The following is a 22,752-nucleotide window of genomic DNA, read 5'->3' as shown; positions in this document are numbered from 1 at the left end:
TTATTCCTGCAATGCATACAGAGCTATTACAACAGCAGACAGAAAAGCTATGGCCTAAAAGAGACTGTACAGCTAAAGCACAAACATCAAGTATTCCACAATGGTTATGTGTCTGGCTGTGGCAAGAAACTAGTTTTGGAACAAAGACATAATCAGACTTCTATGTTAGAAAATAAAAGTAAAACCTAAAGAAAAGTCTCTACATCACTGTAGAAGTTCACAGAACATCAGAGGATTGACAGAATAAAACTTATTAAAAAATGAGCATTTATGTAGAAACATTTTAATATATACAAGATGCAACATAGATAAAAATGTAAATTACAATTTCAGTTTATGAACAGAGGTTGCTGTCTGCTTCTTCTGTTTCTTCTTTATGTTGCTTGCATCTTTGATTTGCATTTTTACTTGATCTTGTAGTTGAGAGAAGAAGGCCTGGGATGATTTCAGGACCTTGTCTTTACCTTCATCCTACCAACAGACAAAACACTCGTTATAACAAGACATGTACAAACAAACACCATCATACTACTTACTAGTTACTCACATGTAATGGTATTCAACTTAAAAAAAAGTAATCTGATAATTGTTTTTCAAAGGATATTTTTCACTGCATTCTTATACCACTCCTGCTATCTAGAGAAATAAAGAGTACATTCCCTTTTTAATCAGCAATTAGCATGGCAAGTTAAGAACAGGCAGCAGGAATGGATCCTTGCACATCATGACCTACAACATACCTGTATTTTGTGTTTCACTCTCCTTTTGAAAAGCTAAGCACTTTCTAGAAGTATTCAAGAATATTCTAGAAGTAATCAAGTTATTTTTCCTATTAGTTTCTAATACCTCAAAATTTCAGAATTGAAAAAAAAAATTTATAAAGGCATCATAGGTGGTACACAATTTTACCGTCTTACAGTATAGTTTGCATATACAGTAGAGATACTGTATATGCAAAACAAAATCTGATGAAATTACCACCAAGGTTTGGGTGATAAGCAAATACCATTTGTCTACAAGGATTTTTGAGGGGATGGAGAGAGATTAGGACATGTAGTTGTGCCAAGAGGGATGGGAGGGAAAGAAACCCTGAACTTTGTAATTCATTATCAATCACAAAGTTCCCTTTCCTCTCTCTAACTAAATATTATCTATCCTTGGGATTTTCATATTGTTTAGCTGGGAAAGCCCCAAGTTATACAGGACTGCTTAAGAGAGCCCTACCTTGAGCAGAGAGACTTTGCCTTCTTTTGTCAGCCTTTTTAATGTTGCTGCAGCAGCTTTTTTGCTAAGTTTTCTGCCTTGTTCTGGTTTCATCTTTTCAAGAAGCTTTTGACGTTTCTCCTTTTCTCTTTGCTTCATACGTTTACGAAGCTTCTTCTTTCTTCGTTCTCGTTTTTTGTCTGTGGAAGTCTTTTCTGCATCTGTTTTTACGTCACCAGCTTTGTTCTTTTCCTAAAGAGAGCAAGATCTCTAGCTCCATAAGCGTGCAAAAGAAAAGACTCACTTCACAATACTCAAATCTGTCTTAGTGTTTCCGTTATTTCAAGCATTCAGCCAGCTCAGGGCAATGCCGCATTAAGGTAAAGGCCAAAAACCAGCAAAAGTTGGGAACTGAGAGTTATACAATTGATCAAAGACATGCCAATTGCTCTTCCCTATTGTTATTTAGCTTTCCCTTCCCAATACCTATATACGTGTGGGAAAATAATTACCATCACGTAATAGTCAAGAACAAAAACTTGGTGATCTTAAAGGTCTTTTCCAACCTAGCTGATTGTATATTATGGCCTAAGGTAGACAAAATTAACTCTTTCCCCTCCTTCCAGTTATCAAAAACCAAATCAAACCAAAAAACCCTGCAACAAAATACACACCCACCCACCTCACCCCCCCAAAGTAAACCCCAACAACCACCAACACTAAAACGCAAAGCTAGAAGTTCCACAAGGTGAGGAACCCAGAGTGAAAGGGGGCAGAATCCTCCCACTGAGCTGGCAGCCAGTACACCTTTCTATCAACAACAGAGATCCCCTCCCAGTCCTTAGGTGATTTTTATTGGTATTTACCTTGATCTCCTCTGGTGCTAAGAGAGCAGCATCACTAACAGCAACAGGTGCTACTTCTTCCATACTTATAGCTGGAAGGTTTGAAACTATTTTAACTTCTGGCACAGGCTAGAAATAAGGAAGCATATTCAGGACTCAGCACACCATCTCACAGCAGTTTACAGCTAACTGAAGATGCTACATATCTGCATTTATTTAGAGGCAATTAAAGCACATTTAATATGAAATAAAAACAAGCACAGTAACACTCAGTGTTTACTTTACTTTCCATTTCCCAAATATATTTAAAGTATTCAGTTTCAAAGGGGAGGAACCCAACTTTATGAAACTTACGTACTTACCGGTTTGGGTGTGAAGTGGAAGTTACAAAGTGCATCCAGCTTCTGAAAGAGTGAATCCATCATTTCCTGAATTTCTTTGTGTTCAGGATTTTCTTCCTCTTCAGTCTTTTGCTGCATTAATAATGCAATATTACTGCACCATCACTCATAAAGCTATTTTACATGAGCAAGACTGAACAACACAATACACAATTCAGAGCAATTTCACTGGTGAACACTCAGAGAAAGATTGAAGTGCTTCCACAAAGCTGAACTTCAAACCAAAAGGAAAGACATTGCTGATGATACCTGGTGAAGTTTCATGTATTCTTGCTCATAGATCTCAGCGAGACTCAGTTTACTCTTTTCAGCATCCAAAGTGATACGCTTCTTGTATTCAAAAACCTCCTCTTTTGGTTTTTCTTTTGGTACTACATCATCCCATGCCTGAAAAAGTCGTAAAGTAGTGACAAAATGCAACTACAGTCAAATAACAGGTGCTGCAGCTTATTTAGAACATTTTTCGTATTACTTATGTGATGTATTAACTAGTTCATGCATGTAGCTTCCCAGGAACACACTGTTTCACAGTTTCATTTGAGGGGAAAAAAAAACCCAAATAGCTCAGACAGCTCTAGTTTGTGTACTTATTTTTAGTGGACTGGGGTAAAAATTGCATAACAAATAATGAATGTGTCATGTTCTTAAATACTGTCACCCATATGTACCTTATTTTTTCCTATTCAACTAACAATAAGCCTCAACAACTGTGGGATATAATCTTCTATCAGTAGCTTTTAAGAAAAATTAAGTAAACAATGGAGTTTGGGTTAGTATTCAGAATGCTCAGAGCATGACAGTTAAGGTAACAGACAAAATTTACAGGCTGACTTTATATTCCAAATAAACTCCTTACAGTTTTATCTGCAAACACTCTTTTTTTTTGAAGCGCACCAAATCCTAGCATGTAACAGGCATGTAAAAATAGAGCTCTTTAGAAATTTGGCAAAATAATATAACGACCGTTGCAGAAATTAAGACAACACCTAACAATTTAAGAGCTTCAAACTCATCCTTCAAGTGTGCCCTCTGAATCAATCTATGAACAAAACAGGGAGAAACAAGTAGGAAAATATTAACCTCATCCAATATTCTCTGTTTAATGATATCTTCAAGCTGAAAAGTAGTTTCTTCCGTGATCACAGGTGCTGAGAGGAGAAAGAGAAGAAATTTAAGATTAATGTTTCTCCAGCAAGAAATACATTTTGTTCTACAAAGCATAAGCAACAGAAAGTAAAGCCTTCAGAAAAATGTGCCAATTGAAGGCAAAGTAAGTAAATAATGTTTTCCTCTATCTTGAAGAGACTAATTATATTATGCAAGGCTTCTAAATTAATAAATATGCCACTGAATTAATAAACATTCCATTCAGTTAAAAATGAACAAAAAATATTATAGTTTCCACCACAAAAATGCACAACCTCAAAAACACACCAAGAGGTTTAACTTACTGTTTTGTTACCCTGCTCTTGAGTCCCCAAGTCACACGTGTTTTCGGCAAAGTCAGAGGGTTTCAAGAAAACCCAACATGGCACACAACACACTTTCAGGAAAGCCCTCACTCACTACTTACCCATTCGGACTGCATGGTCAAAAAGTACTGTTTCCTCCAAAAGGCTGTTTTCAGGTCGTTTTTGTCCAGTCACTTCTCCTTTAAGCTGCCAAGGTTTCTCCTCTAACAACTCTTCTTCTAAACTTTTTATTTTTTTGCTCATCTGAAAAACATAATTTCCTAAGAAGTTTAAAACACAGAGCTCACAAGTAAACTTAAGGCAGGAAATTAATAGTTATTTCAGGTACTTTAACTCCTCCTCACATAAAGATAGGGAACATAGGTTGCATCTATATTTGGTATAGAGAAGCCACTTTTTTTTCCTTGATTTGTAAATAACCTCTTCATATTTGCCAGAGACTGAACAAACTACATGATCAGTAAGAAAAAAATAAAAACTGGCCACTGTTTTGAAGTATTAGCAAAATAAAGAAAACAATTACCTTCTCCTGTCTCTTCTCAAAAGATGACTTTATTTCACTGGGATCGCTGTCCTTCTCTAACTGCATATCAGTAACATCTTCTGTTTCACTGTCATCTGGCAAACTAAAAGTAACTTTTTTGGAAGCTTCTTTACTTCTCATATTCTCCACCATCATTTCATTCATATCCTCAACCCTGTAATATCAGAATTTAATATAAAATAAAGGTTGAAAAGACTCTATAATTTTTACATGAAGATATTTCAGCCATTAGAAGTTTACTTGTTAAACTAATGCACAAGTAAGACATAAAATAAGCTTTCATTGAAATATAAAGGCAGGACACATTAGGGAAACTTCTATATATTAAAAATAACTTTCAAGAACTGAAGTTACAGCTATTAAATGATTTATTCAAATAAATGTCAAGAAACAATACTCAAAAGATAAGCAAATGAATTACTTTTTAAATCAGATGACAATGCAAACCATGGCCATACAACAAATAACAGAGAATGGCAAACCATGACCAAAGTAAGCCTGGAATCACACTTCATTTTCTACTTTACTTCAGTGTACAATTACAAGGACGTTCTTAACTGCAAATAATGCATATACTCACTCAGACATGCTTTCTTCATTCTGCTCTTCAATAGCACTGTCTGCTTCCTCTTCCTGATCAACTTCAACATCATTAGCTACTAAATCGTCATTGACCGGATCAAAGAAATCTTTGTATGTCAAGTCTCTAGAACATTTAATTGGCTAAGAAGGGCAGAAGGAAAACAAACCAAAACAAACAAAAACTGTTAAGACTGACAGAAGTCTAATGGTATGGTGTCTTTTAAAGTCTTTAGCACCTGGGGAATAGCACTACTTGTGTAAGAGTAATACATTTTGGTGAAACATTTGTCTGTGTTATGGCACCTAAGTAAAACTAATCTCCTGTACAAGTATTTAAAATATCCTACCACTTAAATTCATTTCCAATTTCAACATGTACAGAAGTCAAAGAGCAGTAGATTTTAGGAACTACGTCGGAATGTGTACATGTTCCCTTGTACCTTGGGCATAGTTCTTACTTGCTAGTGGGAATCTCTGGTAATATTAAATAATAAAAGATTTATTTTCAAAACAAGTACTAAGCAACTTAAATTAAATCAGAGTTACAACGGCATGTCACCAGAAAAAGAAGTTACCAAAAGCTCTTTGGTCTCCATCAGTCACCTTAGTGATCTCCAGCTGCCAGATGTCAATGCTGAGTGACACATCTTTTTCATTTGCTGGGTTACCTATTCTGCAATTCTGCAAGGTCATTTATTTCTTGTGACATACTATACTATCTCTTCCTTTATTCATGTGAAAACACAAGACTGATCTAGAGAGTATATTCTTCTACACTAGGACATTTTGTCACCAGATATTCATGTTAAATAAAGTGAAGCTTCAGAAGTAACCATTAGTCATCTAATAAAGTTAACTTGGAATTTTCTACTTAGAGTTCAACAACTTACAGTCATCCCAACAAATATCAGATCTTGAATTAAAGGAAAATACGTATCAGAAAATTAATTTCCTGATATTCTTACTTTGACTTTAGCTTCTTCAGATTCTTCTTCCTCATCATCTGAGATGATGTCTTCAAAATAATTAATATCATCTTCCTCCTCCCTGTTTTCCTTCTCTGCATTTTCTAAAAAAGCTTCCATCTCAGCCAGCTTGAAAAACTTGTCATCCACTACAGATTTTCTTCCCATTTTTTTCAGTGTGGTTTCCTTGGCCGTTTTAGTTTCTTGCTCCAGCGCCTCAATATCAAAGTCAAGATCAGAATCCTCGTCACTGCATTTCTGCATTATTCTTTCTTTGAGTTTACTCTGCTTTTCTTTAGCTTTAGTTTTATCTTTTGTATAAATATTGTTCTGTTCAGTTTCTGCATCCATTACATTGTCTTCCAATTCCTTGTCGCTGCTGGTCTCTGCATCAGAGTCATCCTCTTCCTGATCTGAGAGAAGGCAAAGACCTTCATCCTTGGCATCCCTTGCAATGGATTTCTTGAAGAAATCAAGAACTTCATTGTTCTGGAGCTCTAGTTGCTGCCAAATCTGTTCTTCATCAAAGTTTTCTATCACCAGCTCTTTTAGAGGACCTCCACGAACTATATTACTTCCCAGAGCTTTATTCAAATCATAAAGAGTCTTTGTTAATGCTCTGAACTCAGAAGACAATACATCTTGCACACTAAAGTACAAAAGAAAAAAAAATTAGAGCTTTTAAAAGGACAAGTTAGTATAAATTTTTTATTTTCTATTTTGCAGAATTTACTAGCTTTCATTCGTTTTGCACCTTCCATTAAGCTAATCACATTGTCATGCTGCAGCTCTTATATGCTGAGGTATTTCTGTGTTACACAATAATACCTTTCAACAATTACTGCTGTTGCTTACCTTTCTATGCATCTCTTGGGAGTACTACAAGTAAACATTCCTTGAAATAAAGCCATTATAATTTCACTACACTTCATTACAGCTTCATTACAATTAGTGTATGAAATAGCAACTCAGAAGAATATTCCACCCTTCTATATAGTTGTATCTTACTGTATCTTGAACTTGGGGAAGTAAATCGTATAGCATTAACCACCTCCAACATCCACGATACGGACCCTTGACTTTAAAAAGGTAATTCCCTATCCAAAAAGCTCGGGAGTAAGGCATTTTCTTTTCTAAAGCCACCAATGCTTCAGCATAGCCCGTAAAACAGAACCCTCCGCCTCCTAGCTCCCGAACCCTGAAGACAGGACCCGCCAAGTCTCGCCGCTGTTAAGAGCTCCGCGGCCCCGGGGCGGCCGCCGGCTGGCACGAGGCCTCCCGCAGACCGCCGAGGCCCGCACACGTGCCGGAGCAGAGCCCGCGCACGCACGGTTCGGCACCGGCGGCTCCCGGCCGCTGCAAGGCCGTACCCCGCGGTACCTGAGGAAGCGCTCGGGGCGCGCCGCGGCGGCGCCCGCCACCCTGAGGCACGTCTCCAGCCCCTTCACTGCCGCCATCTTCCCGCCCGCCGCGGCGCAAGGCGCAACCCGCCGGCACCGCCCCCTGGGGCGCGGGCTTTGCGCTCCGCACGAGTCCCGCGGCCGGCGCCCAGGTTCCGCGCACCGGAGTTCCGGCTCGGCTCTCTGCTCGTGCTGCTGCCACAGAACCGGCTCGCCTGCTCATGGCACACCCGCTGCTTTCGGTGCGCCTGCTCGCCTTCGCACTGAACCGCCAGCAGGGTGCTGCACTCATTCACTGGTGGCTGCTGCTTCCTCGCCTTGGAAGAGGGTGGTACTGCTCTGGATTGGGATGTTCATCAGCACTGGAAACCCTCCTCTAAATATAGTACCGCTACAGTCATCTTACTTTGCAGTTTTGTCTTTCTGACCTAGATACAAGGGCTATTTTGGAACCACACATTTCCAGCTGATTCTGTGAGCAAAATGCCCAACGTTACCTGTGTGTGCAAGCTCCCAGCTCGCTGGGCACCCATTCACATGCCTATGCCATTAGCAAGCACTGCCTAGGGTTCAACTGCTTTGCTCCTTTACATCATATAGTTTCCTCAAAGTTTATTTTGTGAAGTTAAATTAAGCACTACACCCACAGACCCTTGTGAGGAAGCTGCAGCTGGGGGAGACAACCCATTCCATTCCTCCTCCATGCTGCAAAACGTGCCCGCGGCTGCATTCACCCTGCTGCTGCCAGCCCCAGCCATCCGCAGCCGTCCAGCACCTCGATCCAAAACTGTGGCCAGCCTGTTAACTTTGTTCTTGCTACTGCCTCTGCTGTTCCTCTGCTGCTTTCATGTTCCCTTTCTACCAACAGAAGTCTTTTCAGTACGTGGAAAACAAAGCCTTGCTATGCAACTTCTGTGTGCCCTCTCACTGGCACTTTGCACCCTCAAAAAGCCTTTGTGTGGAGCAGGGCCCAGCCAGCAGAGGCCTGAGTGTGACCTGCACCAGTGCTCCTCTGAGCAGCATAATCATATCTGACACTTTGCAACCCGGGTTGGAAGCAGAAAGCATCTTATCTTAGGACTTTTAAACACCTATTTTGACTACTGATTTTGATCTGCAGTTTTAATTATTCAGACACTGTCAGATTTGACATGGCACAAGCTGGTTATGAATTCTGTCTGTACCACAGCAGCCTGCCATGTCCTATAGCCCTGACACGGCAGGGATGCAGCATCAGAAGACAGCCTGCTCATTGTCCCGAGTCTCTTTTGCATAAGTGCTTTAGTCAGAGAACTTTCTCTCTCTACAGGTGTCCCTTGCTATCGCTGGCCTCTCTCGCACTTCAAACCAGTGCAGCAAACAGCTGCGGATCCCTGCACAGCCGCCTTCCCGCGCTCAGGCCCCACGCTGCTTGGCCATGGGCGCCCGAGGGAGCCCTCTCCTCCCGGGAAAGGACCGGGCAGCTGCGCCCGCCCAGCCCAGCGAGTGTTAACGAGCCCCTCGCCGTGACACTGCCACTGCCGCTGCCGGTGCCCCGCACCAAGACGCTCCGGTGGCGCCGGTCCTACAAACACAGCGCCGAAGGAGTCGCGGCCCGGGCGCGCTTTCAGCCCCGGGCGGCTGGGAGGCGGCGGCCGCTGCTATGGTGACGGCGGAGGGCGGCCGCTCCCCCGGAAAAGGCCCCGCCTGCTGCGGCGGGGCCCAGTGCGAGCGGCGTAGATGGCGGCCCCCCTGAGGCGCGCGGTGGCCGGTAACGTGGGCGCCGGGAGGGCCGGGGCGGGCGGCGGGGCCGGTGACTTGCGGCCGCGGGTCTCGGTGCCCGCTCCGGCCTGGAGGTCCGGCCCGCGCCGGCGGGCAGCCCCGCTTTGCGCAGGGGCCCGGCGGGCCGTCAGGGCGGGACCGCGCCGCCCTTGCCTGCCGTGCGGTGCGGGAGCGGGTCCGAGGCTCCCGGTGACAGCCTTACAGGCCGCGACAAACCAGAACGGCTTTTATAAACGAAAACAAGGGCTCATGATCCAGATGACAGACACGTTAACAACTGGCATTCTTAGGCTTAGAATAGGCTTGTGCGGCAAACTCCAAGCTTAATACTTTAGGCACAAGGAACAGCTTGTCTTTTTTAAGGTACAACCTGGAGGTCAAATGCAGAATCGTTTCCTGTTCATTATAATTGTCTGGACTGTTAGCTCTCTTAATAGTAAGGAAGGGCAGGTTAAACTTACTGTATCTAAACCACACCATTTTACTCATTAGACTTCAGGAGAAAAGTGAATGAGAGAGTCGGTGCTTCAGTAGTCGATCTGTGGGATACCAGGAATGAAAACACCTTTGTATAATTGCACTTTGATGAAAGAAACCAGGGCTGCAGTAAGGTGACACTCAATTTCTAGGAACTGTGGAGCCCATCTGATTCCCAAAAGCCATCTCCTGCACACAGCTGAGCATCACTTTGGATGGCCTAAGCCTTGTTGGCTGGCCAAGGTTCCGAGATGCTCATGCCACCTTGAAATTGTTGGGATTTAAGAATGGGCACGCAGCTCCCATATGCCAGATTCCCTATGACAAGAATATCCTCTCCATGCCTGGCAGTTTTTCTCAACCTGAAGTGGTTGACAACAGAGCAATGCCCAGTGACAAGGTTCTTCTTACTGTGACCCACAGTTGTATAACCTCCCCATAGAGAACATGAATGCAGTTGGATTTGGCTCGTGTTTGATGACTTAGCCAAGTAAGTCAATGATCACTGTCACACATAGTAGCAACAAGCCTATGAATGAACATTTGAAGGAAGAGGATCTCATTTTATGGGGTACTTCAGATTTGTTACTTCACATTCATAATCTGCTCTGTTATAGAATGTAAGCCTCCACTGGTACAACTGTGCATGTTTAGACTGATGTGCATAATACTAGATCAGTCAACCATTAATGGAATAAAACCCAAATAAATGAATTTAAAAATATACTTCAAATGAAGCTGAAGAAGGTGACATACATTCTGCAGTATCACTGAGACTAGGAAGCCAGCAATTGGATATGAGAGTAGGGTCAGCTGAATCTTCTCTAAAGGACAAATTCAGATTTGGCTGTCCGTGTTTGAAAAATAAGTTCTTAAAAAAACCCAAGTAGGGCAAATGCTGTATATACCTGAAGAAGCCACTGCATGTGTGAATTTGATCAGCATATGCAAGTTTTTCAAGCAGGGCACATAATTGGATAGATGCGTTAGTCAGAATATCCACTTGCTTCAAAAGAAGCAGAGAAAGTATTTTTTTTAACATTGGAGAAAGTTAAGAATTACTTGAATAATTCTGTAAGTCAGTGGAGAAATACTTTTGTGATTGAAGAATTTAGCCACAACAGTTAATAGGATTAGTTTTTTGAGATATGCATAAATATAAGTGTATTAGTAGTCATTTCCACTGAACCGTAGTCTGTTAATATTTGGAAGGAGCGAAACAATAAAAGGCTCTAGGAAACACAACAAATGATATAGTAAGTGATCCTTACCTTTCAGAGGATATTTCTGTTTTGGAGAATACTGACCTCTAGGTGGAAGAGAATCTCTTGCTTCAGCAAGAATTGAATCAGGTTTTCTGTGTAGAAGGTGCTAGGGTATTATTTTTTATCATTGAAAAGTACTTGGAAAAGTTAAAAAAAAAAAAAAAGTTGACATGTACTTGGAAATATTGCTTTACTCTGCCAGTGTGATAGCCTAAAGATAACCAGCAAAAAATAATTCTGTAGAACTTCTGTCTGTAATGAAGGAAATGAAAGGATGTACTGTGGGAAGGCTGATAAAAAATACTCCAGGGCAGTCACTTGCAGAACTGGGCAAGTTTCTGGAAATACTTAAAGAAACGTTGATTTGGTATTACCAAAAGATTCTGAAGAGACTTACTTTTGTGGTACTAAGTCTTTGGAAGTACGTACATTGCAGTTGCAATTTTGAGTCTCAAATACACACAAACACTTCTTCCTTCATCACAGCACAATGCTCAGAAAGGCTTAAATTCAAGGACTGCATTAGTTGTCTTTGTGAAGAAAAATTAAGTGGTAGTTGTGGAGTCTTGAACTCCTGTGAAGTGGTAGTTCTCAATTTCATTCAGTGAAGCTAGCAGATTAATTACAGCTACTAATAACCTTAAAATTACTACTAACCTTACAGAGTACAAAGAGTCTGGGAAAATGCAAACCAGGCTATCCTCACTATATTGCAAAGCATCCAGAATCTCAGTGCATCCTTGGCGCAATCTCTTAGCAAAATAGCATGTTTGTAACTTTAAACCTAAGAATGACTCGAAGACTTCCAAAAATGCTCAGATGCCTCTAGCTTGGCCTTGAGGCACTGGGAACTCTGACATGGCCTAAAGCAAACTGGCATGAAATTAAAATGCAGTTTTTATGAACATATCCTTTTATCTAATTCTAATTCTGCTGCTAGAAACAACTGATATGATCACAATTTCTCCCCTAACCTCTCCACAATCTAGTACTCTGACAGATTAATTTTTAATGTAACTAATTTGTAAGTATCCTCATTTTAGATCTTTTTCTTCTTTTTCTCAGTATAATTCTGTCCATGGTCTCAGCTTTGCACACTGGTGTGCTTATGATATACGAGCTACACAGGCCTCATTAAAAGGGGATAGAGCAGATATCGATACTTTCTCAAAAACATTGTATCTTCACTTTTTTTCAGGGCTTCTTACCAGATTACAGACTTCAGCTACCACAACACGAACTCTATTACCATCCAGTTCCTGTTCTCAAAACATTCCAAGCTGTTTGTGGAAACTGGGCCGACTTAATCACGTAGCAATTGCAGTACCTGATTTGGAGAAAGCTCAGTCCTTGTATAAAGATGTGTTAGGAGCACAGGTTAGTGAGACTGTTGCTCTTCCTGAACATGGTGTCTACACTGTTTTTGTGGAGCTGGGAAATACCAAGCTGGAACTTCTACATCCTTTAGGAGAAGAGAGTCCCATTGCAAGCTTTCTGCAAAAAAACAAGATTGGAGGAATGCATCATATCTGCATTGAGGTATTTTAACACAATATATCATGCAGTAAGATAGAGATATATATGCATAATTTTTTCATAGGTTTGACCTGTCAAGATCCGTCAAAAACAAATACATAAAACTGTCTTATTTGTGAGAATTTATATTGCATAAGAAGTCTTAAACGTTACTTTTTTTCCATTTTGGAAATCACATGAGCTATGTGATTTTTTTTTCCTCTTTTAGGCTATAAAGATTAAACTGGGGAGGGGAGGGATAAGTATCCAGTGTAGAAGGTGGACAAGGGCTTGTGAAGAGTGTTTGACAGGTGTGAACTTCCTGACGTAGAAAGGACACACTGGAAAAAGATGCATTTTTAAGTTTAAGCTAAGGCATAGATTTAGATTTTCAGAAGTTTCTTCTGTTTGATATTTAGTTTATAATTTCATACAGAAGTCAAAAAAGATTGACAGTTGTACTTACCAAACAGCAGTAAAGTCGCCAGAGTTCCTTCTCTCCTGTTGTTCCTTGTCCATCAGAGAGATTGGTCTGGAAGTACACAAGATGTAAAGGTGCTGGTAAAGTACTTATCTTACAAATATACTTTAGTGTAGATGTTTGATGCAAAGTTTCATGCTGCTGCCTATGATATATGTTTTCAATATTTTACAGATCTGAGTCTTGCAAACTTTATTATTTCATGCAAAGTGTAATAATAAAAAGTAATGGGATTATTGATGTAAAAATTGTTTTCAGAACACATCTATGATGACCAGTGTTTGCAGCTGCATGCTTTCTTTGAGAATTGATAAATTTTGCATACACACAGGCATCGCAGTTTTTCTTGCATTGTTTGACTATTTGCAGATATTCAAGAATAAGAAAATTAATTCTGTTTAAATTGACCCTAAATTATATTGCTATAGAAATGTTTTGACCTCAGGTGAACTTAGGAAATGGGGAGTGTAGAAGAAAGAAGCAAGTGGCAGTAAGCCAAAAAAACCTCCAGTCCTCTGTAAGACCAGTGGACTGACTTACAGGTACAGAGAAAGAAGTTGTAGGCATTTCTCAGCAAAACCGGCTCAAAACTCCCAAGACTTTCAAGTATATGCAATCCCTTTTAAGATGTTTCAAGAAATACTTTTTACAGCTGAAATAGTTCTATGTAGATCTCCATCTTGTATGACAGATGATCTTGTTGCATATAAACCAAAGATAGCTGTCAAGGGAAGTCATACAGCTAGTTATGAAACTTGAGAAGAATGGAACATGCTAATTATACCATGTTGGACAACATAGAAGTGTTGTGTTAAGAAAGAAAATTCATAACTGTATACAGTAGGTCAAGCAAGCCAGGAGTCATAATCTAGCAGTTCATGAGCTAGTGCTACTTGCAGCCAGATTTTCCTAAATGAAGTCTTGTAAACCACTAATAGATTATTGGTGTGGAGAGGGGAAGATTGTCCTAAGTCTCTCATGTTTATCTCCCTGTAAAAACAAATGGAAGATTATAGACTAATTTACATAGAAAAAAAAGCTATCCATTGTTGACCTGCTGTTTAAGTGGGACTGAAAACCACTACCGTAGTCAATCAAAAAGTCATTAACCTCTCTCCTCCAATATTCCATTCTTAGAATGGAAAATCTTAAAATTTCAAAGATATGTCATCTTCTGAAGCTGAGCAAAAATAGTTTTCAGAAAAACTATAAAATAACTTCAGTGTTAATTGACTGTTCATCTGAAATAAAAGAAGTATTTTGTAGAACTATCTCTCTATGACCAATTTTATTGCAAAAGCTGAATTGTAAAAATATTTTCCATACTGGAGAGGAAGCCTGACAAGTTTATCAAAATGTGCTTTTCGTTTCTTCCTTTTGTCTCATTATTCAAAGGAAAATTTCAGACAGAGGTTTTTATAGGGTATTTGTTTCAGACAAAATAAGCATTCTAAAAAGAAATCAGATTATTCCTGACCAGCCATAATTGAATTTAGTACCTGCAATGCTGGACACTTGTAGAATAAGAGAGAAATCTGATCCTGTTACTCTCCTAACATGGATGCACCACTGTTTACTCTCACTGCATCCTTGGGATGCAGTAATTCATTCCAGCTGAGCCCAGACATAGTTCTTCTTCTGGCCATCTCTGCAAGACAGGAGCAGCAGCTGCAGTAGCTTTTCTGCTTGGGGAAACAAGCTGGAGGGGGCTGTGGCACACATGACATGCTGGTTTATTTTAGATGAAACTTGACAGTCACTTCTTTTTTTTAGCAGAGTGGTAGTTCTGTGTGGGAAGAACTGTAGCAAGTTCAGAATTTTCATGAACAGAACTGCTGCAAATGAGTAGGAATTAACTGATGTCTGTTCCTCTGAATTAAAGCTAGGTATTTCCTTCTTCCCTACAATGGCATCACACAAGCTTATTCACCAAGTTATGTCCAGATGCCTCAGTCTTGAAAAATAGCAATGCTATTATTTTAATTCCAGGTTGTTATTGGTTATTGAATCTTGGATTTGCTAAACCAAGCGCTAATTTTATTATTTCAAAGAATGAATACATTTATGGTTTGGGAAAATTCAAATTTCATCTGATGACATGACACCAGACTTAAGATCACATTATGCAGCATAGACATGGTTTTGTTAATTACATATTTCTGCAGGAAACTGTACTGAAATACGTTAAAATCTATGATTATAATCGAGCTCAATAGGAAAACAGGTCATATTCTGGGTATGTTTCTGATAATTCCGAGGTTTTCTTAGTAAGCTTTATGAAGCTTAACCTACTCAGAAGGAAGATACATAAATCTAAAAGAGGTTTTCCTTTTACCTTCTGCCTATTGCCCTCCCTTTTACCAGCATCTAATGAGTTCTGCCATCAATTAGACAGGGAGACATTCTTCTTTAGTTATTGATAGTTTGAAAGCAGTATGATCTTGGTAATAGTGATGCAGACTTCAGATTATTTATGGAGTCCATATAAAGTAACAGTATAAAATAATCAATGGGCTTTGTGCATGAGTGCTTCTTTGCTTAATAATTTCTTAAATATAGCACATTCTATTTAAACAATATTTTATAAAATCTTCAAACAACAAATGCAAACTTCTGTAGGATTTTTAAGACTAGATGGTTTAAAACTTTTATTATTTAATTTCTTTTCAGAATTCTATTAGAATTTAGAATTAACATTTTAGTAAGGAATTACATTATTGCTCCTAATTGTAGAATCTGCATAATACACTGTAACATGTTAATTTGTGTGAACTGTATTTTTCTTTTATAAGGTTGATGACATAAAAGTGGCTATGACAGAACTGAAGAAAAAAAAGATACGAATATTGAGTGAAGAGCCAAAAATAGGTGCACATGGCAAACCTGTGATTTTTCTTCACCCTAAAGATTGCCATGGAGTCCTTGTGGAACTTGAGCAAGCTTGAGCTGTAATATTCATAAATAAAACAATAGATTAGTTGTGAAGTTACTGAGCTGGTGCTGGGAATATTGATGTGATATTCACTCTTTACAAGTTCACTGTAGTTGCCATGGATTAAGTACAGCTTTTGTGTACTGAAATTGTGCTACAGATTTAGGGTTCTTTTTTGTTGGTGGTGATCTGATTTTCAGAATTAAGATTTACATTTTTTGAATTCTCTGTGATTCTAGAGACAAACACATAAGCCAAGTAGTAATTTATGTTCTGTTGCCTCATGTTTGCAGCACGATTTTAGCTCTGTAACCACAGAAACTGTACAATTTCTAGGTCAACCCACATTATTTTGTTCCACATTTCAGAGCAGAGACCCACTTCTCCGTGACAACAATATAGATTAGATATTCACCTTAGAAAAATTAACATTGTATTTTCTGTTTTCACCATTCACCACCTGTGCTTCACACTGATTGATTGGTTCATGCAATAAAAAAATCCTTATGTTATTGTATGGGTGTCTGCAATCAGTAAATAAGTTTTCTTTGGCATAACAACTACTGCCAAGGAAGTTACCATGCACACATCATCATTTAGTTGTTTTATGACCTCTGTGGTTATGCAGACAATTCAAGAAAAGTACCTGAAAAATTATTTGCCTGAAATGTATTTCAGACTGTAATGTACTTTTCATTTTACTTTTTTTTTCAGGTATTGAATATTTGTTTTTTAAGCTTTAGCCATACGAAGGTATCTGGGTCAAACCTGAACAAATAGTGATTAATCTTTTAACTTATTTTATAAACATGGTTTTCCTATGCAAAAGCACTTGCAAAATCAGTGGCAAACACAAGCCGCGTAAGTCTTGGTTACAAAGACTGTCTTTAACATCAGAGAGTGTGCCAATATGCTCATGTTTCTGACAGACTGCAGACGCAGTTTCTTGACTTATTCATGGTCAGTCTTCACTTTATTGGTGTACTGTGCAAGCAGTGTTTGTCCTGATACTTTCTTTTATAGGTTTGCTTCGACATGTCAGCTGTAGAAATTGAAGACTTGCTGTTTCTCTCTCTAGTTTTCTTAATCCCTACAAGTCATATTTTTTCCTAGCTAAACCACAATCTGGATTTTATATTTTCCTACTCTTCTGCGTATACAGTGAATAGTTTCAGATTGACATGAAATAAGTTCATTTTAGTCTAAGAGAATTTTTATTTAATGGAAATAAAATTATTTGTGTTCTGTGTCATGTTGCTACAACAAAACAGAAGTATAATGTTGACCTGAAATTTAAACAGGGCTTAAAAGACATTGATGCTCCCTCGTGAATTTTACTTCTGAAAAATCTCTGCAAAGCCATCCATTTTTAAAGCAATATAGTTTTGTACTCAAAACAAACACTCCTGCCATATTTTAAGAAAAATATAGTCTTTCACAGGGTTCCTGCATTTCATCAAATCACTGTTTAGAGGGTAGTTTGTGATCTAAATTCTAAATTGCTTGAATTTAGAAATCCTAAGGCTCATGATGGAAAAGCAGGGTGATTTGATATTCCTGAAATATGATTCTGCCATTCTAGGAGACATTCTACCAGCAAAGCTGCTTTTGTCTTTCTGTTCTTTCAGAGATGGGGAAGCATCTTTTCTGCAAAAAATGCACACGAATGCCAAGATTAGAAGCCTCGCTAGTTACATGTCAAGATAATTGAACACAAGTCTTTGAACCTAATACCCTTCGCTTTGTGCAACAGAAAACAGGGCAGTTCTCCCTAGGTTCATACTCCATTGCTTTGTCTTGTCCATTTCTTTGTCCTTCTGAAGGAGGTGGGATTTTCTGTATGACATCTATCAATACACTCACAGTAGTGGCTTGACACACTGTGAGGGAATGGACATTCTGAGTAAACAATACTTACTTCACTTGCCTCCTTGTGCTCCCCATCTGAATAACAGAAAGAGACTTGTAATGCTTTTTCCTGACTGCAGTGGGATTACTTAGCACTGACTCAGCTGATGTATTTTGTTCATCGTAACTAAGCAGGCTTCTATCTCACTCATAGTTTATAAATTTCATCTAACTCCTTCTAAGGTGGAAGTCAAGATACTAACAAAAAACCAACGCCTATAAAAAAGGGAGATTACGTCTGCAAAATTAATCAATACCCAAAACTGGGGCATGCTTATTAGAAGTTCGTACCATTTGGTGGGATCAGACCCCATTACTTGTCTGAGTATGTGCTACAATACATGAGAATTTTCACCTCTGGAGCTATAGTCTTGGAAAGAATAGCCAAGAGAACTGGATGGCTGAAGAATCTGAAGACAACTAAGATGCATTGAGAGAAGCTTCCTGTTCATAAACCTAACTCCCATAGACTTCAGTGGGAACAGGATCAGCCCCTATATTTGTAAAAAACTTACAGTCCTTCACCTTAAAAACAACAGCCTTCACAAGTCATTCTTTGTTCTGACTTTCTAAGTGATTGGGGCGGTTAGATATATAGGCCTTACCCTTGGTCACTGCCATGATTATAAAAGGGGAGTAACATCAAGTTAAATTCAGGAATGGAAATTGGAACGATAGAGAACCACAACTTGTTTCTTCCAGTGGAGGGACACTTAATGATATACCCCTATTGCAGCAGTATACAGCTTCTGGCAAGAACAACAGTTATTCAAATAACTGGAGCCTGATTAGCTTAGAAGGCAGTTAGGCTTTGACAGTGGGTATTTGGTTCTTTGTTCTTTTGTTTGTTTCTTTGTTTGTTTGGGGTTTTTTTGTTGGTGTTTTTGTATTGGTGGGTTGTTTTCTTTTTCCCTTCTTCCCAAAAGGTACAGTGAAACCTTTTTTTCTGACAATGTCAAGTTTTTCAGAGGATGAAGTGTCAATATTTTGCCAGTTAATTTTCTCATGCTTGGGTCATTTGTCAAGTGCACGTTCCCTATTCCAATCTTTCCATGTGTCTTTTTTCCCCCTCTGAGCTCAAGCATGTTCCCATTTTATGCTGCCTGAGGCAGACAAGACACATTTTTCTGGACTCCATCAACATTATGCAGCAGCTAAAGGGCTCATAATTAAATCATGCAAAATGTCTTTTTTTTACTTTATGCAACCCTCAAGATTCTCCTAGGTGGGAGGAGGACAACAGGCTGCAGAATGAATCCCATTCTGTGTGATGAGACAAACCTAGAAGCAAACTCAAAAAGCTAATTATGTGCCTTTTAAAAGCTAACCTTACAGTTTTGTAAAACCTCCAGTTCCGTTGTGCTTATACTGCAATTAATTCACCTGAATTAAAAACCAAACCAAAACCACTGGGTATTTCATTCTGAATTCAATTGCTTTCATTATTACCACATTTACCCAATTTATCACAAGTTTTGGAAGAATGTACTTTATCATGATGCCACAGCTACAGCGCTTTAATACAGTTAACACAGCCTATAAATTCAGTAAGCTGTGAATGAATTACAAGAGGAACTGAAGATCGCACTTGCTTCTGCAGACCATTTCCTGGGTGTATAATACTTCTGTGTTTAATGCTGAGATTAGAGTTTACTTTCTTAATGCACATGCAGAAGCATTAGTGACTGTTAAGGACAGTCCTTGGATTTGGACTTTATTGCCAAGATAAATGAATGGAAGTTGGTGTGACTAAGGAAGTCTCATAGAAAGACCAGGAAACATGGAGATGTTTACAATATCTAGTTGAGGTACTTACAGTAGGTGCTCTGAACTATTTCCTTGGCATTTCATTTGATTCCTTCCTTACAAGAAATTCTTCTTGAAGTGATCTGACTTGGTTTTCTTGGACTCAAGAACCCTTAAGTAAGAGAAACAGAGTTAATTGTTTCAATAAATACATGATTCTTTTACCAAAGCAGTTCTCATGTTGGCCAAATTATTAGACTGTGAATCAGAAGAAATCCCTAGAATGGTATCCCTGGTGCTTCTCATAAGAGTGCTGGGTGGCACTAGAGACAGAAAGGTAACTAATAGTTTAAACCTGGAACATTGAATCATATGACAGGGTGACACACTTACTGGATGAGGGAAAGGCTGTGGGTGTTGTCTACCTAGACCTTCTCTCTACAACTATCCGAAAGGAAGTTGCAGTGAGCTGGGGGTCGGTCTCTTGTCCCAACTAACAAGCAATAGGACAAAAGGAAACAGCCTCAAGTTGCACCAGGAAGGTTTAGGCTGGATATTAGGTAACATTTCTTCACCGAAGGGGTTGTCAAGCACTGGAACAGGCTGCCCAATGCAGTGGTTGAGTCACCATCCCTGGAGTTACCTAAAAGATGTGTAGATGTGGCACTTAGGGGCATGGTTTAGTGGTGGACTTGACAGTGCTGGGTTAACAGTTGGACTTGGTGATCTTAAAGGTCTTTTCCAACCTAAACGATTCAATCATTCTACATAAGATTAATATGGAAATGGAAGCTAACAATAAAATATATATAAATTCATTGGCCCAAAATATGTATAAATTAATTGGCCCAATGCTATCATTTTAAAGTGGAAAACCTTACCTCCTTAAGAATGCAAAATCTGTCACCTTTGAAAAGCATTTTCAAACCAGATGAACATTTAATGAGATGTAAATTTACCTTATCATGAAGGAGGGAGGTTTGCCTCCAGGGATGGTACAATCCTTAAGCATCTATAAAATTATGTAATCTATCTAGTTTCATGTTCATTTGCACTGTCGTGCACATTGTTAAGCATTTTAAAATAATGATACATTTTGAAGCACTTCATGACTTTTCTAGGTATAATTTAGAGTGATCTTTTAATTGTTATGCTTTGCTAACATAAAAATAGCAAATAGATACTAAAATCTTTCATAAAATAGATCTTTAATGAAGATTTTTACTTAGTTTTAACACTGCATTTTTTTCAGTGATCAAGATACATTTAAACTGGGATTTAGAAAAAAAAAAGTTCTGAAGTAACTAGTAACTCTGGGTACTCTGAAGGCATATGTGACAATGCACAGTTTGTATTTGTTAGGGGCAATATCCTACTTCTGCATCTGTGGCTGGCTTGTATGAAGAAAGATTCTTTCCAGAAACTGAAGAGTAGCATAGAGGTGCATTATTGGACTGATATTATGCACTGTACTTTTACCTTCCATTTTGGTATGTAATCTTCTATATCTGTTTCAGTCACTATCTACAAAATGAGGCGGAGGGAGAACGTTTGTTAGGAACTCCAGTTTAAGAAGTTAAAAAATATATCCCACTCCCTTTGGGACCCCTACAGTCTTTGAGAGTTCAATTGTAGTACAGTACTTGCAGCTGCAGTAACTTCAAAAAGAAAACCCATATATGCCCTATCAAACTGCCTTTGGTATAATGGTTGAGAAAGCAAAAACTTCCTTATGTACATGAGGCTATTTCATCAAGTTAACAATTTTTAGAATTAATAGTATGAATTAAAACATGATTTGCCAAATATTTAAACAACCCATTACATATAATTTCCTTTAGTTCTGTGTAAAACATGCTTGCATTACAATTTATGTAATGTTTGAGTTCTCATTATCTTCAAAAGAGAGCCAAAATCAGCCCAGTAATTAGGATATAGAAAGGGACAGATTAAAAAAGTCACCATAGAAAACCATGACAGAAATAACCTCTTAGTAGCAAATGGCTACTCTGTAGTTAGTGAATCTTCATAGAAATTTTAACAACTAGACAAAACCCATGAATAATAATGAAATGAAAACCCACCACAAAATGGTGTTTCCATGAAGGGCCTTTGCATGTACATGGAATTTGACACACTGCTAAGCAACTGGTATAGCTACCTCAAGGCAAAGAAAAGCACACCACGCTGGACACAGAGCTATTATAGTGAACATTGATATCTAGCTGACTGGAATGCAACATAATTACATTAGGACAGGTTTTCACTTTTGCTGTTGTAAGAAAGATTACTTTTTACATTCAAGGATAGCTACAACTCTCAAATTTGCATACTTACATACAAGTCCTGTCATAATTAGCCTAAGAGCACTTGATCGCACATATATTCCTTCAGACACAACATAATCACCATTGCCTACCTGCATAGAAAGATCTAGTAGTTTCTCATAAAGGGCCTGAGGAACCAACTACACTTATCATTCACTGTAAGAAATGTTCTTGGAGAAACCCTTTTCGGTGAACTTTTAAATACTACGTACTGCATCTTCCACTTTTAATCTAGGGAGGGGATCTATGTGTTCTCTGTACAAGGGCATAAAAATCATTATTTGACCTCATAAATCTGGCCGTATAATGGAATGCGACTAAATCCAGTGTAGTCCCCTGCTGTAATGTTCAAAACGTTGGTGTTTAGAGTTTGATTTTTGTTCCGCTGGAGCACCTCAAGCAACAGGGAACCCTTGAGGTCATTCACCAGCAGGATCGCATAGCTGGAATTCAGGAATGTGCTCCACAGGAAAACGGAGTGGAAGGATCACAGGAAACACCACACACTGTGGCCCACCACCGAAGCCGAGTCCCTGTGGGGTACAGGCTTGGTCCAGGGTGGCCTCGACACGCGTCACAGCAGCAAACATACCTGCCTGCTGCTACTGCTGGAGGGGCTCCACTGCGCAGCCGGCTCTCCTCAGCACCCAGACCTGGGCAAGCTCCTCACGGGGCAGGTGCGAAGCTGGCGCCTCCAGCCTTCAGTATCCGTGGAAGAGCGCATTTGACAGGTTAGCGCCCATCACCAAGCCACCCACTTTCTGTGCCATTTTGTGAGAAGCTCAGGGGCGGACCCGGCATCACCTCACCTCTGCGAGGCACCTCACGGAGTTCTGCCATTGCCTCTTCCAACCTCGGTGGGCGCAGGTCGAGCAGGACCCTGTGACCGGAGACCGACGCCCGCGCTCCGGAGCACGGAGACTGGCAG

The 22,752-nt window shown here is 39.4% G+C and overlaps 2 protein-coding genes and 1 long non-coding RNA gene across 4 annotated transcripts; 1 reads left to right on the top strand and 2 right to left on the bottom strand.

The window, feature by feature from the left end:
- Positions 1–250: 250 nt before the first annotated feature.
- On the bottom strand, positions 251–7,995 carry MPHOSPH10 (M-phase phosphoprotein 10). The gene is made up of 11 exons (XM_030497985.1): positions 7,393–7,995; positions 6,013–6,661; positions 5,046–5,188; positions 4,445–4,619; positions 4,023–4,164; positions 3,530–3,597; positions 2,699–2,836; positions 2,411–2,521; positions 2,070–2,177; positions 1,225–1,455; positions 251–471 (listed from the first exon to the last, which is right to left on the bottom strand). Exons 1-11 carry the CDS (start codon positions 7,467–7,469, stop codon positions 322–324), a joined length of 1,992 nt encoding a protein of 663 aa, XP_030353845.1. The 5' UTR covers positions 7,470–7,995; the 3' UTR covers positions 251–321.
- A 1,089-nt stretch (positions 7,996–9,084) lies between these two features.
- On the top strand, positions 9,085–16,360 carry MCEE (methylmalonyl-CoA epimerase). Of its 2 annotated transcripts, none has more exons than XM_030497988.1 (3): positions 9,085–9,162; positions 12,114–12,454; positions 15,704–16,360. In XM_030497988.1, the coding sequence occupies exons 1-3, from the start codon at positions 9,132–9,134 to the stop codon at positions 15,854–15,856; spliced, it is 525 nt and encodes a 174-aa protein (XP_030353848.1). In that variant the 5' UTR covers positions 9,085–9,131; the 3' UTR covers positions 15,857–16,360. The 2 variants fall into 2 exon arrangements, 1 of the variants encoding a protein (XP_030353848.1); XR_003993226.1 differs by lacking the exon at positions 9,085–9,162 and adding an exon at positions 9,171–9,536.
- LOC115613003 lies at positions 12,904–22,523 on the bottom strand. Its single transcript, XR_003993229.1, has 3 exons — positions 22,417–22,523; positions 19,568–19,669; positions 12,904–12,962 (listed from the first exon to the last, which is right to left on the bottom strand). It is a non-coding gene; the product is annotated as an uncharacterized LOC115613003 (long non-coding RNA).
- Positions 22,524–22,752: the final 229 nt, after the last annotated feature.

This window comes from Strigops habroptila, chromosome 9 (assembly GCF_004027225.2).
Source record: "Strigops habroptila isolate Jane chromosome 9, bStrHab1.2.pri, whole genome shotgun sequence".
Taxonomy (NCBI): domain Eukaryota; kingdom Metazoa; phylum Chordata; class Aves; order Psittaciformes; family Psittacidae; genus Strigops; species Strigops habroptila.
This window is presented reverse-complemented; position numbering and strand designations above follow the sequence as displayed.

Coding starts and splice junctions, on each gene's coding strand:
- MCEE (XM_030497988.1), top strand. CDS start 9,132: ATGGCGGCCCCCCTGAGGCGCGCGGTGGCCG. Junction 9,163..12,113: donor CCTGAGGCGCGCGGTGGCCG/GTAACGTGGGCG, acceptor ACTTTTTTTCAG/GGCTTCTTACCAGATTACAG. Junction 12,455..15,703: donor TGCATCATATCTGCATTGAG/GTATTTTAACAC, acceptor TTCTTTTATAAG/GTTGATGACATAAAAGTGGC.
- MPHOSPH10 (XM_030497985.1), bottom strand. CDS start 7,469: ATGGCGGCAGTGAAGGGGCTGGAGACGTGCCTCAGGGTGGCGGGCGCC. Junction 2,522..2,698: donor AATACATGAAACTTCACCAG/GTATCATCAGCA, acceptor TTATTAATGCAG/CAAAAGACTGAAGAGGAAGA. Junction 1,456..2,069: donor TAGCACCAGAGGAGATCAAG/GTAAATACCAAT, acceptor TGCTCTCTTTAG/GAAAAGAACAAAGCTGGTGA.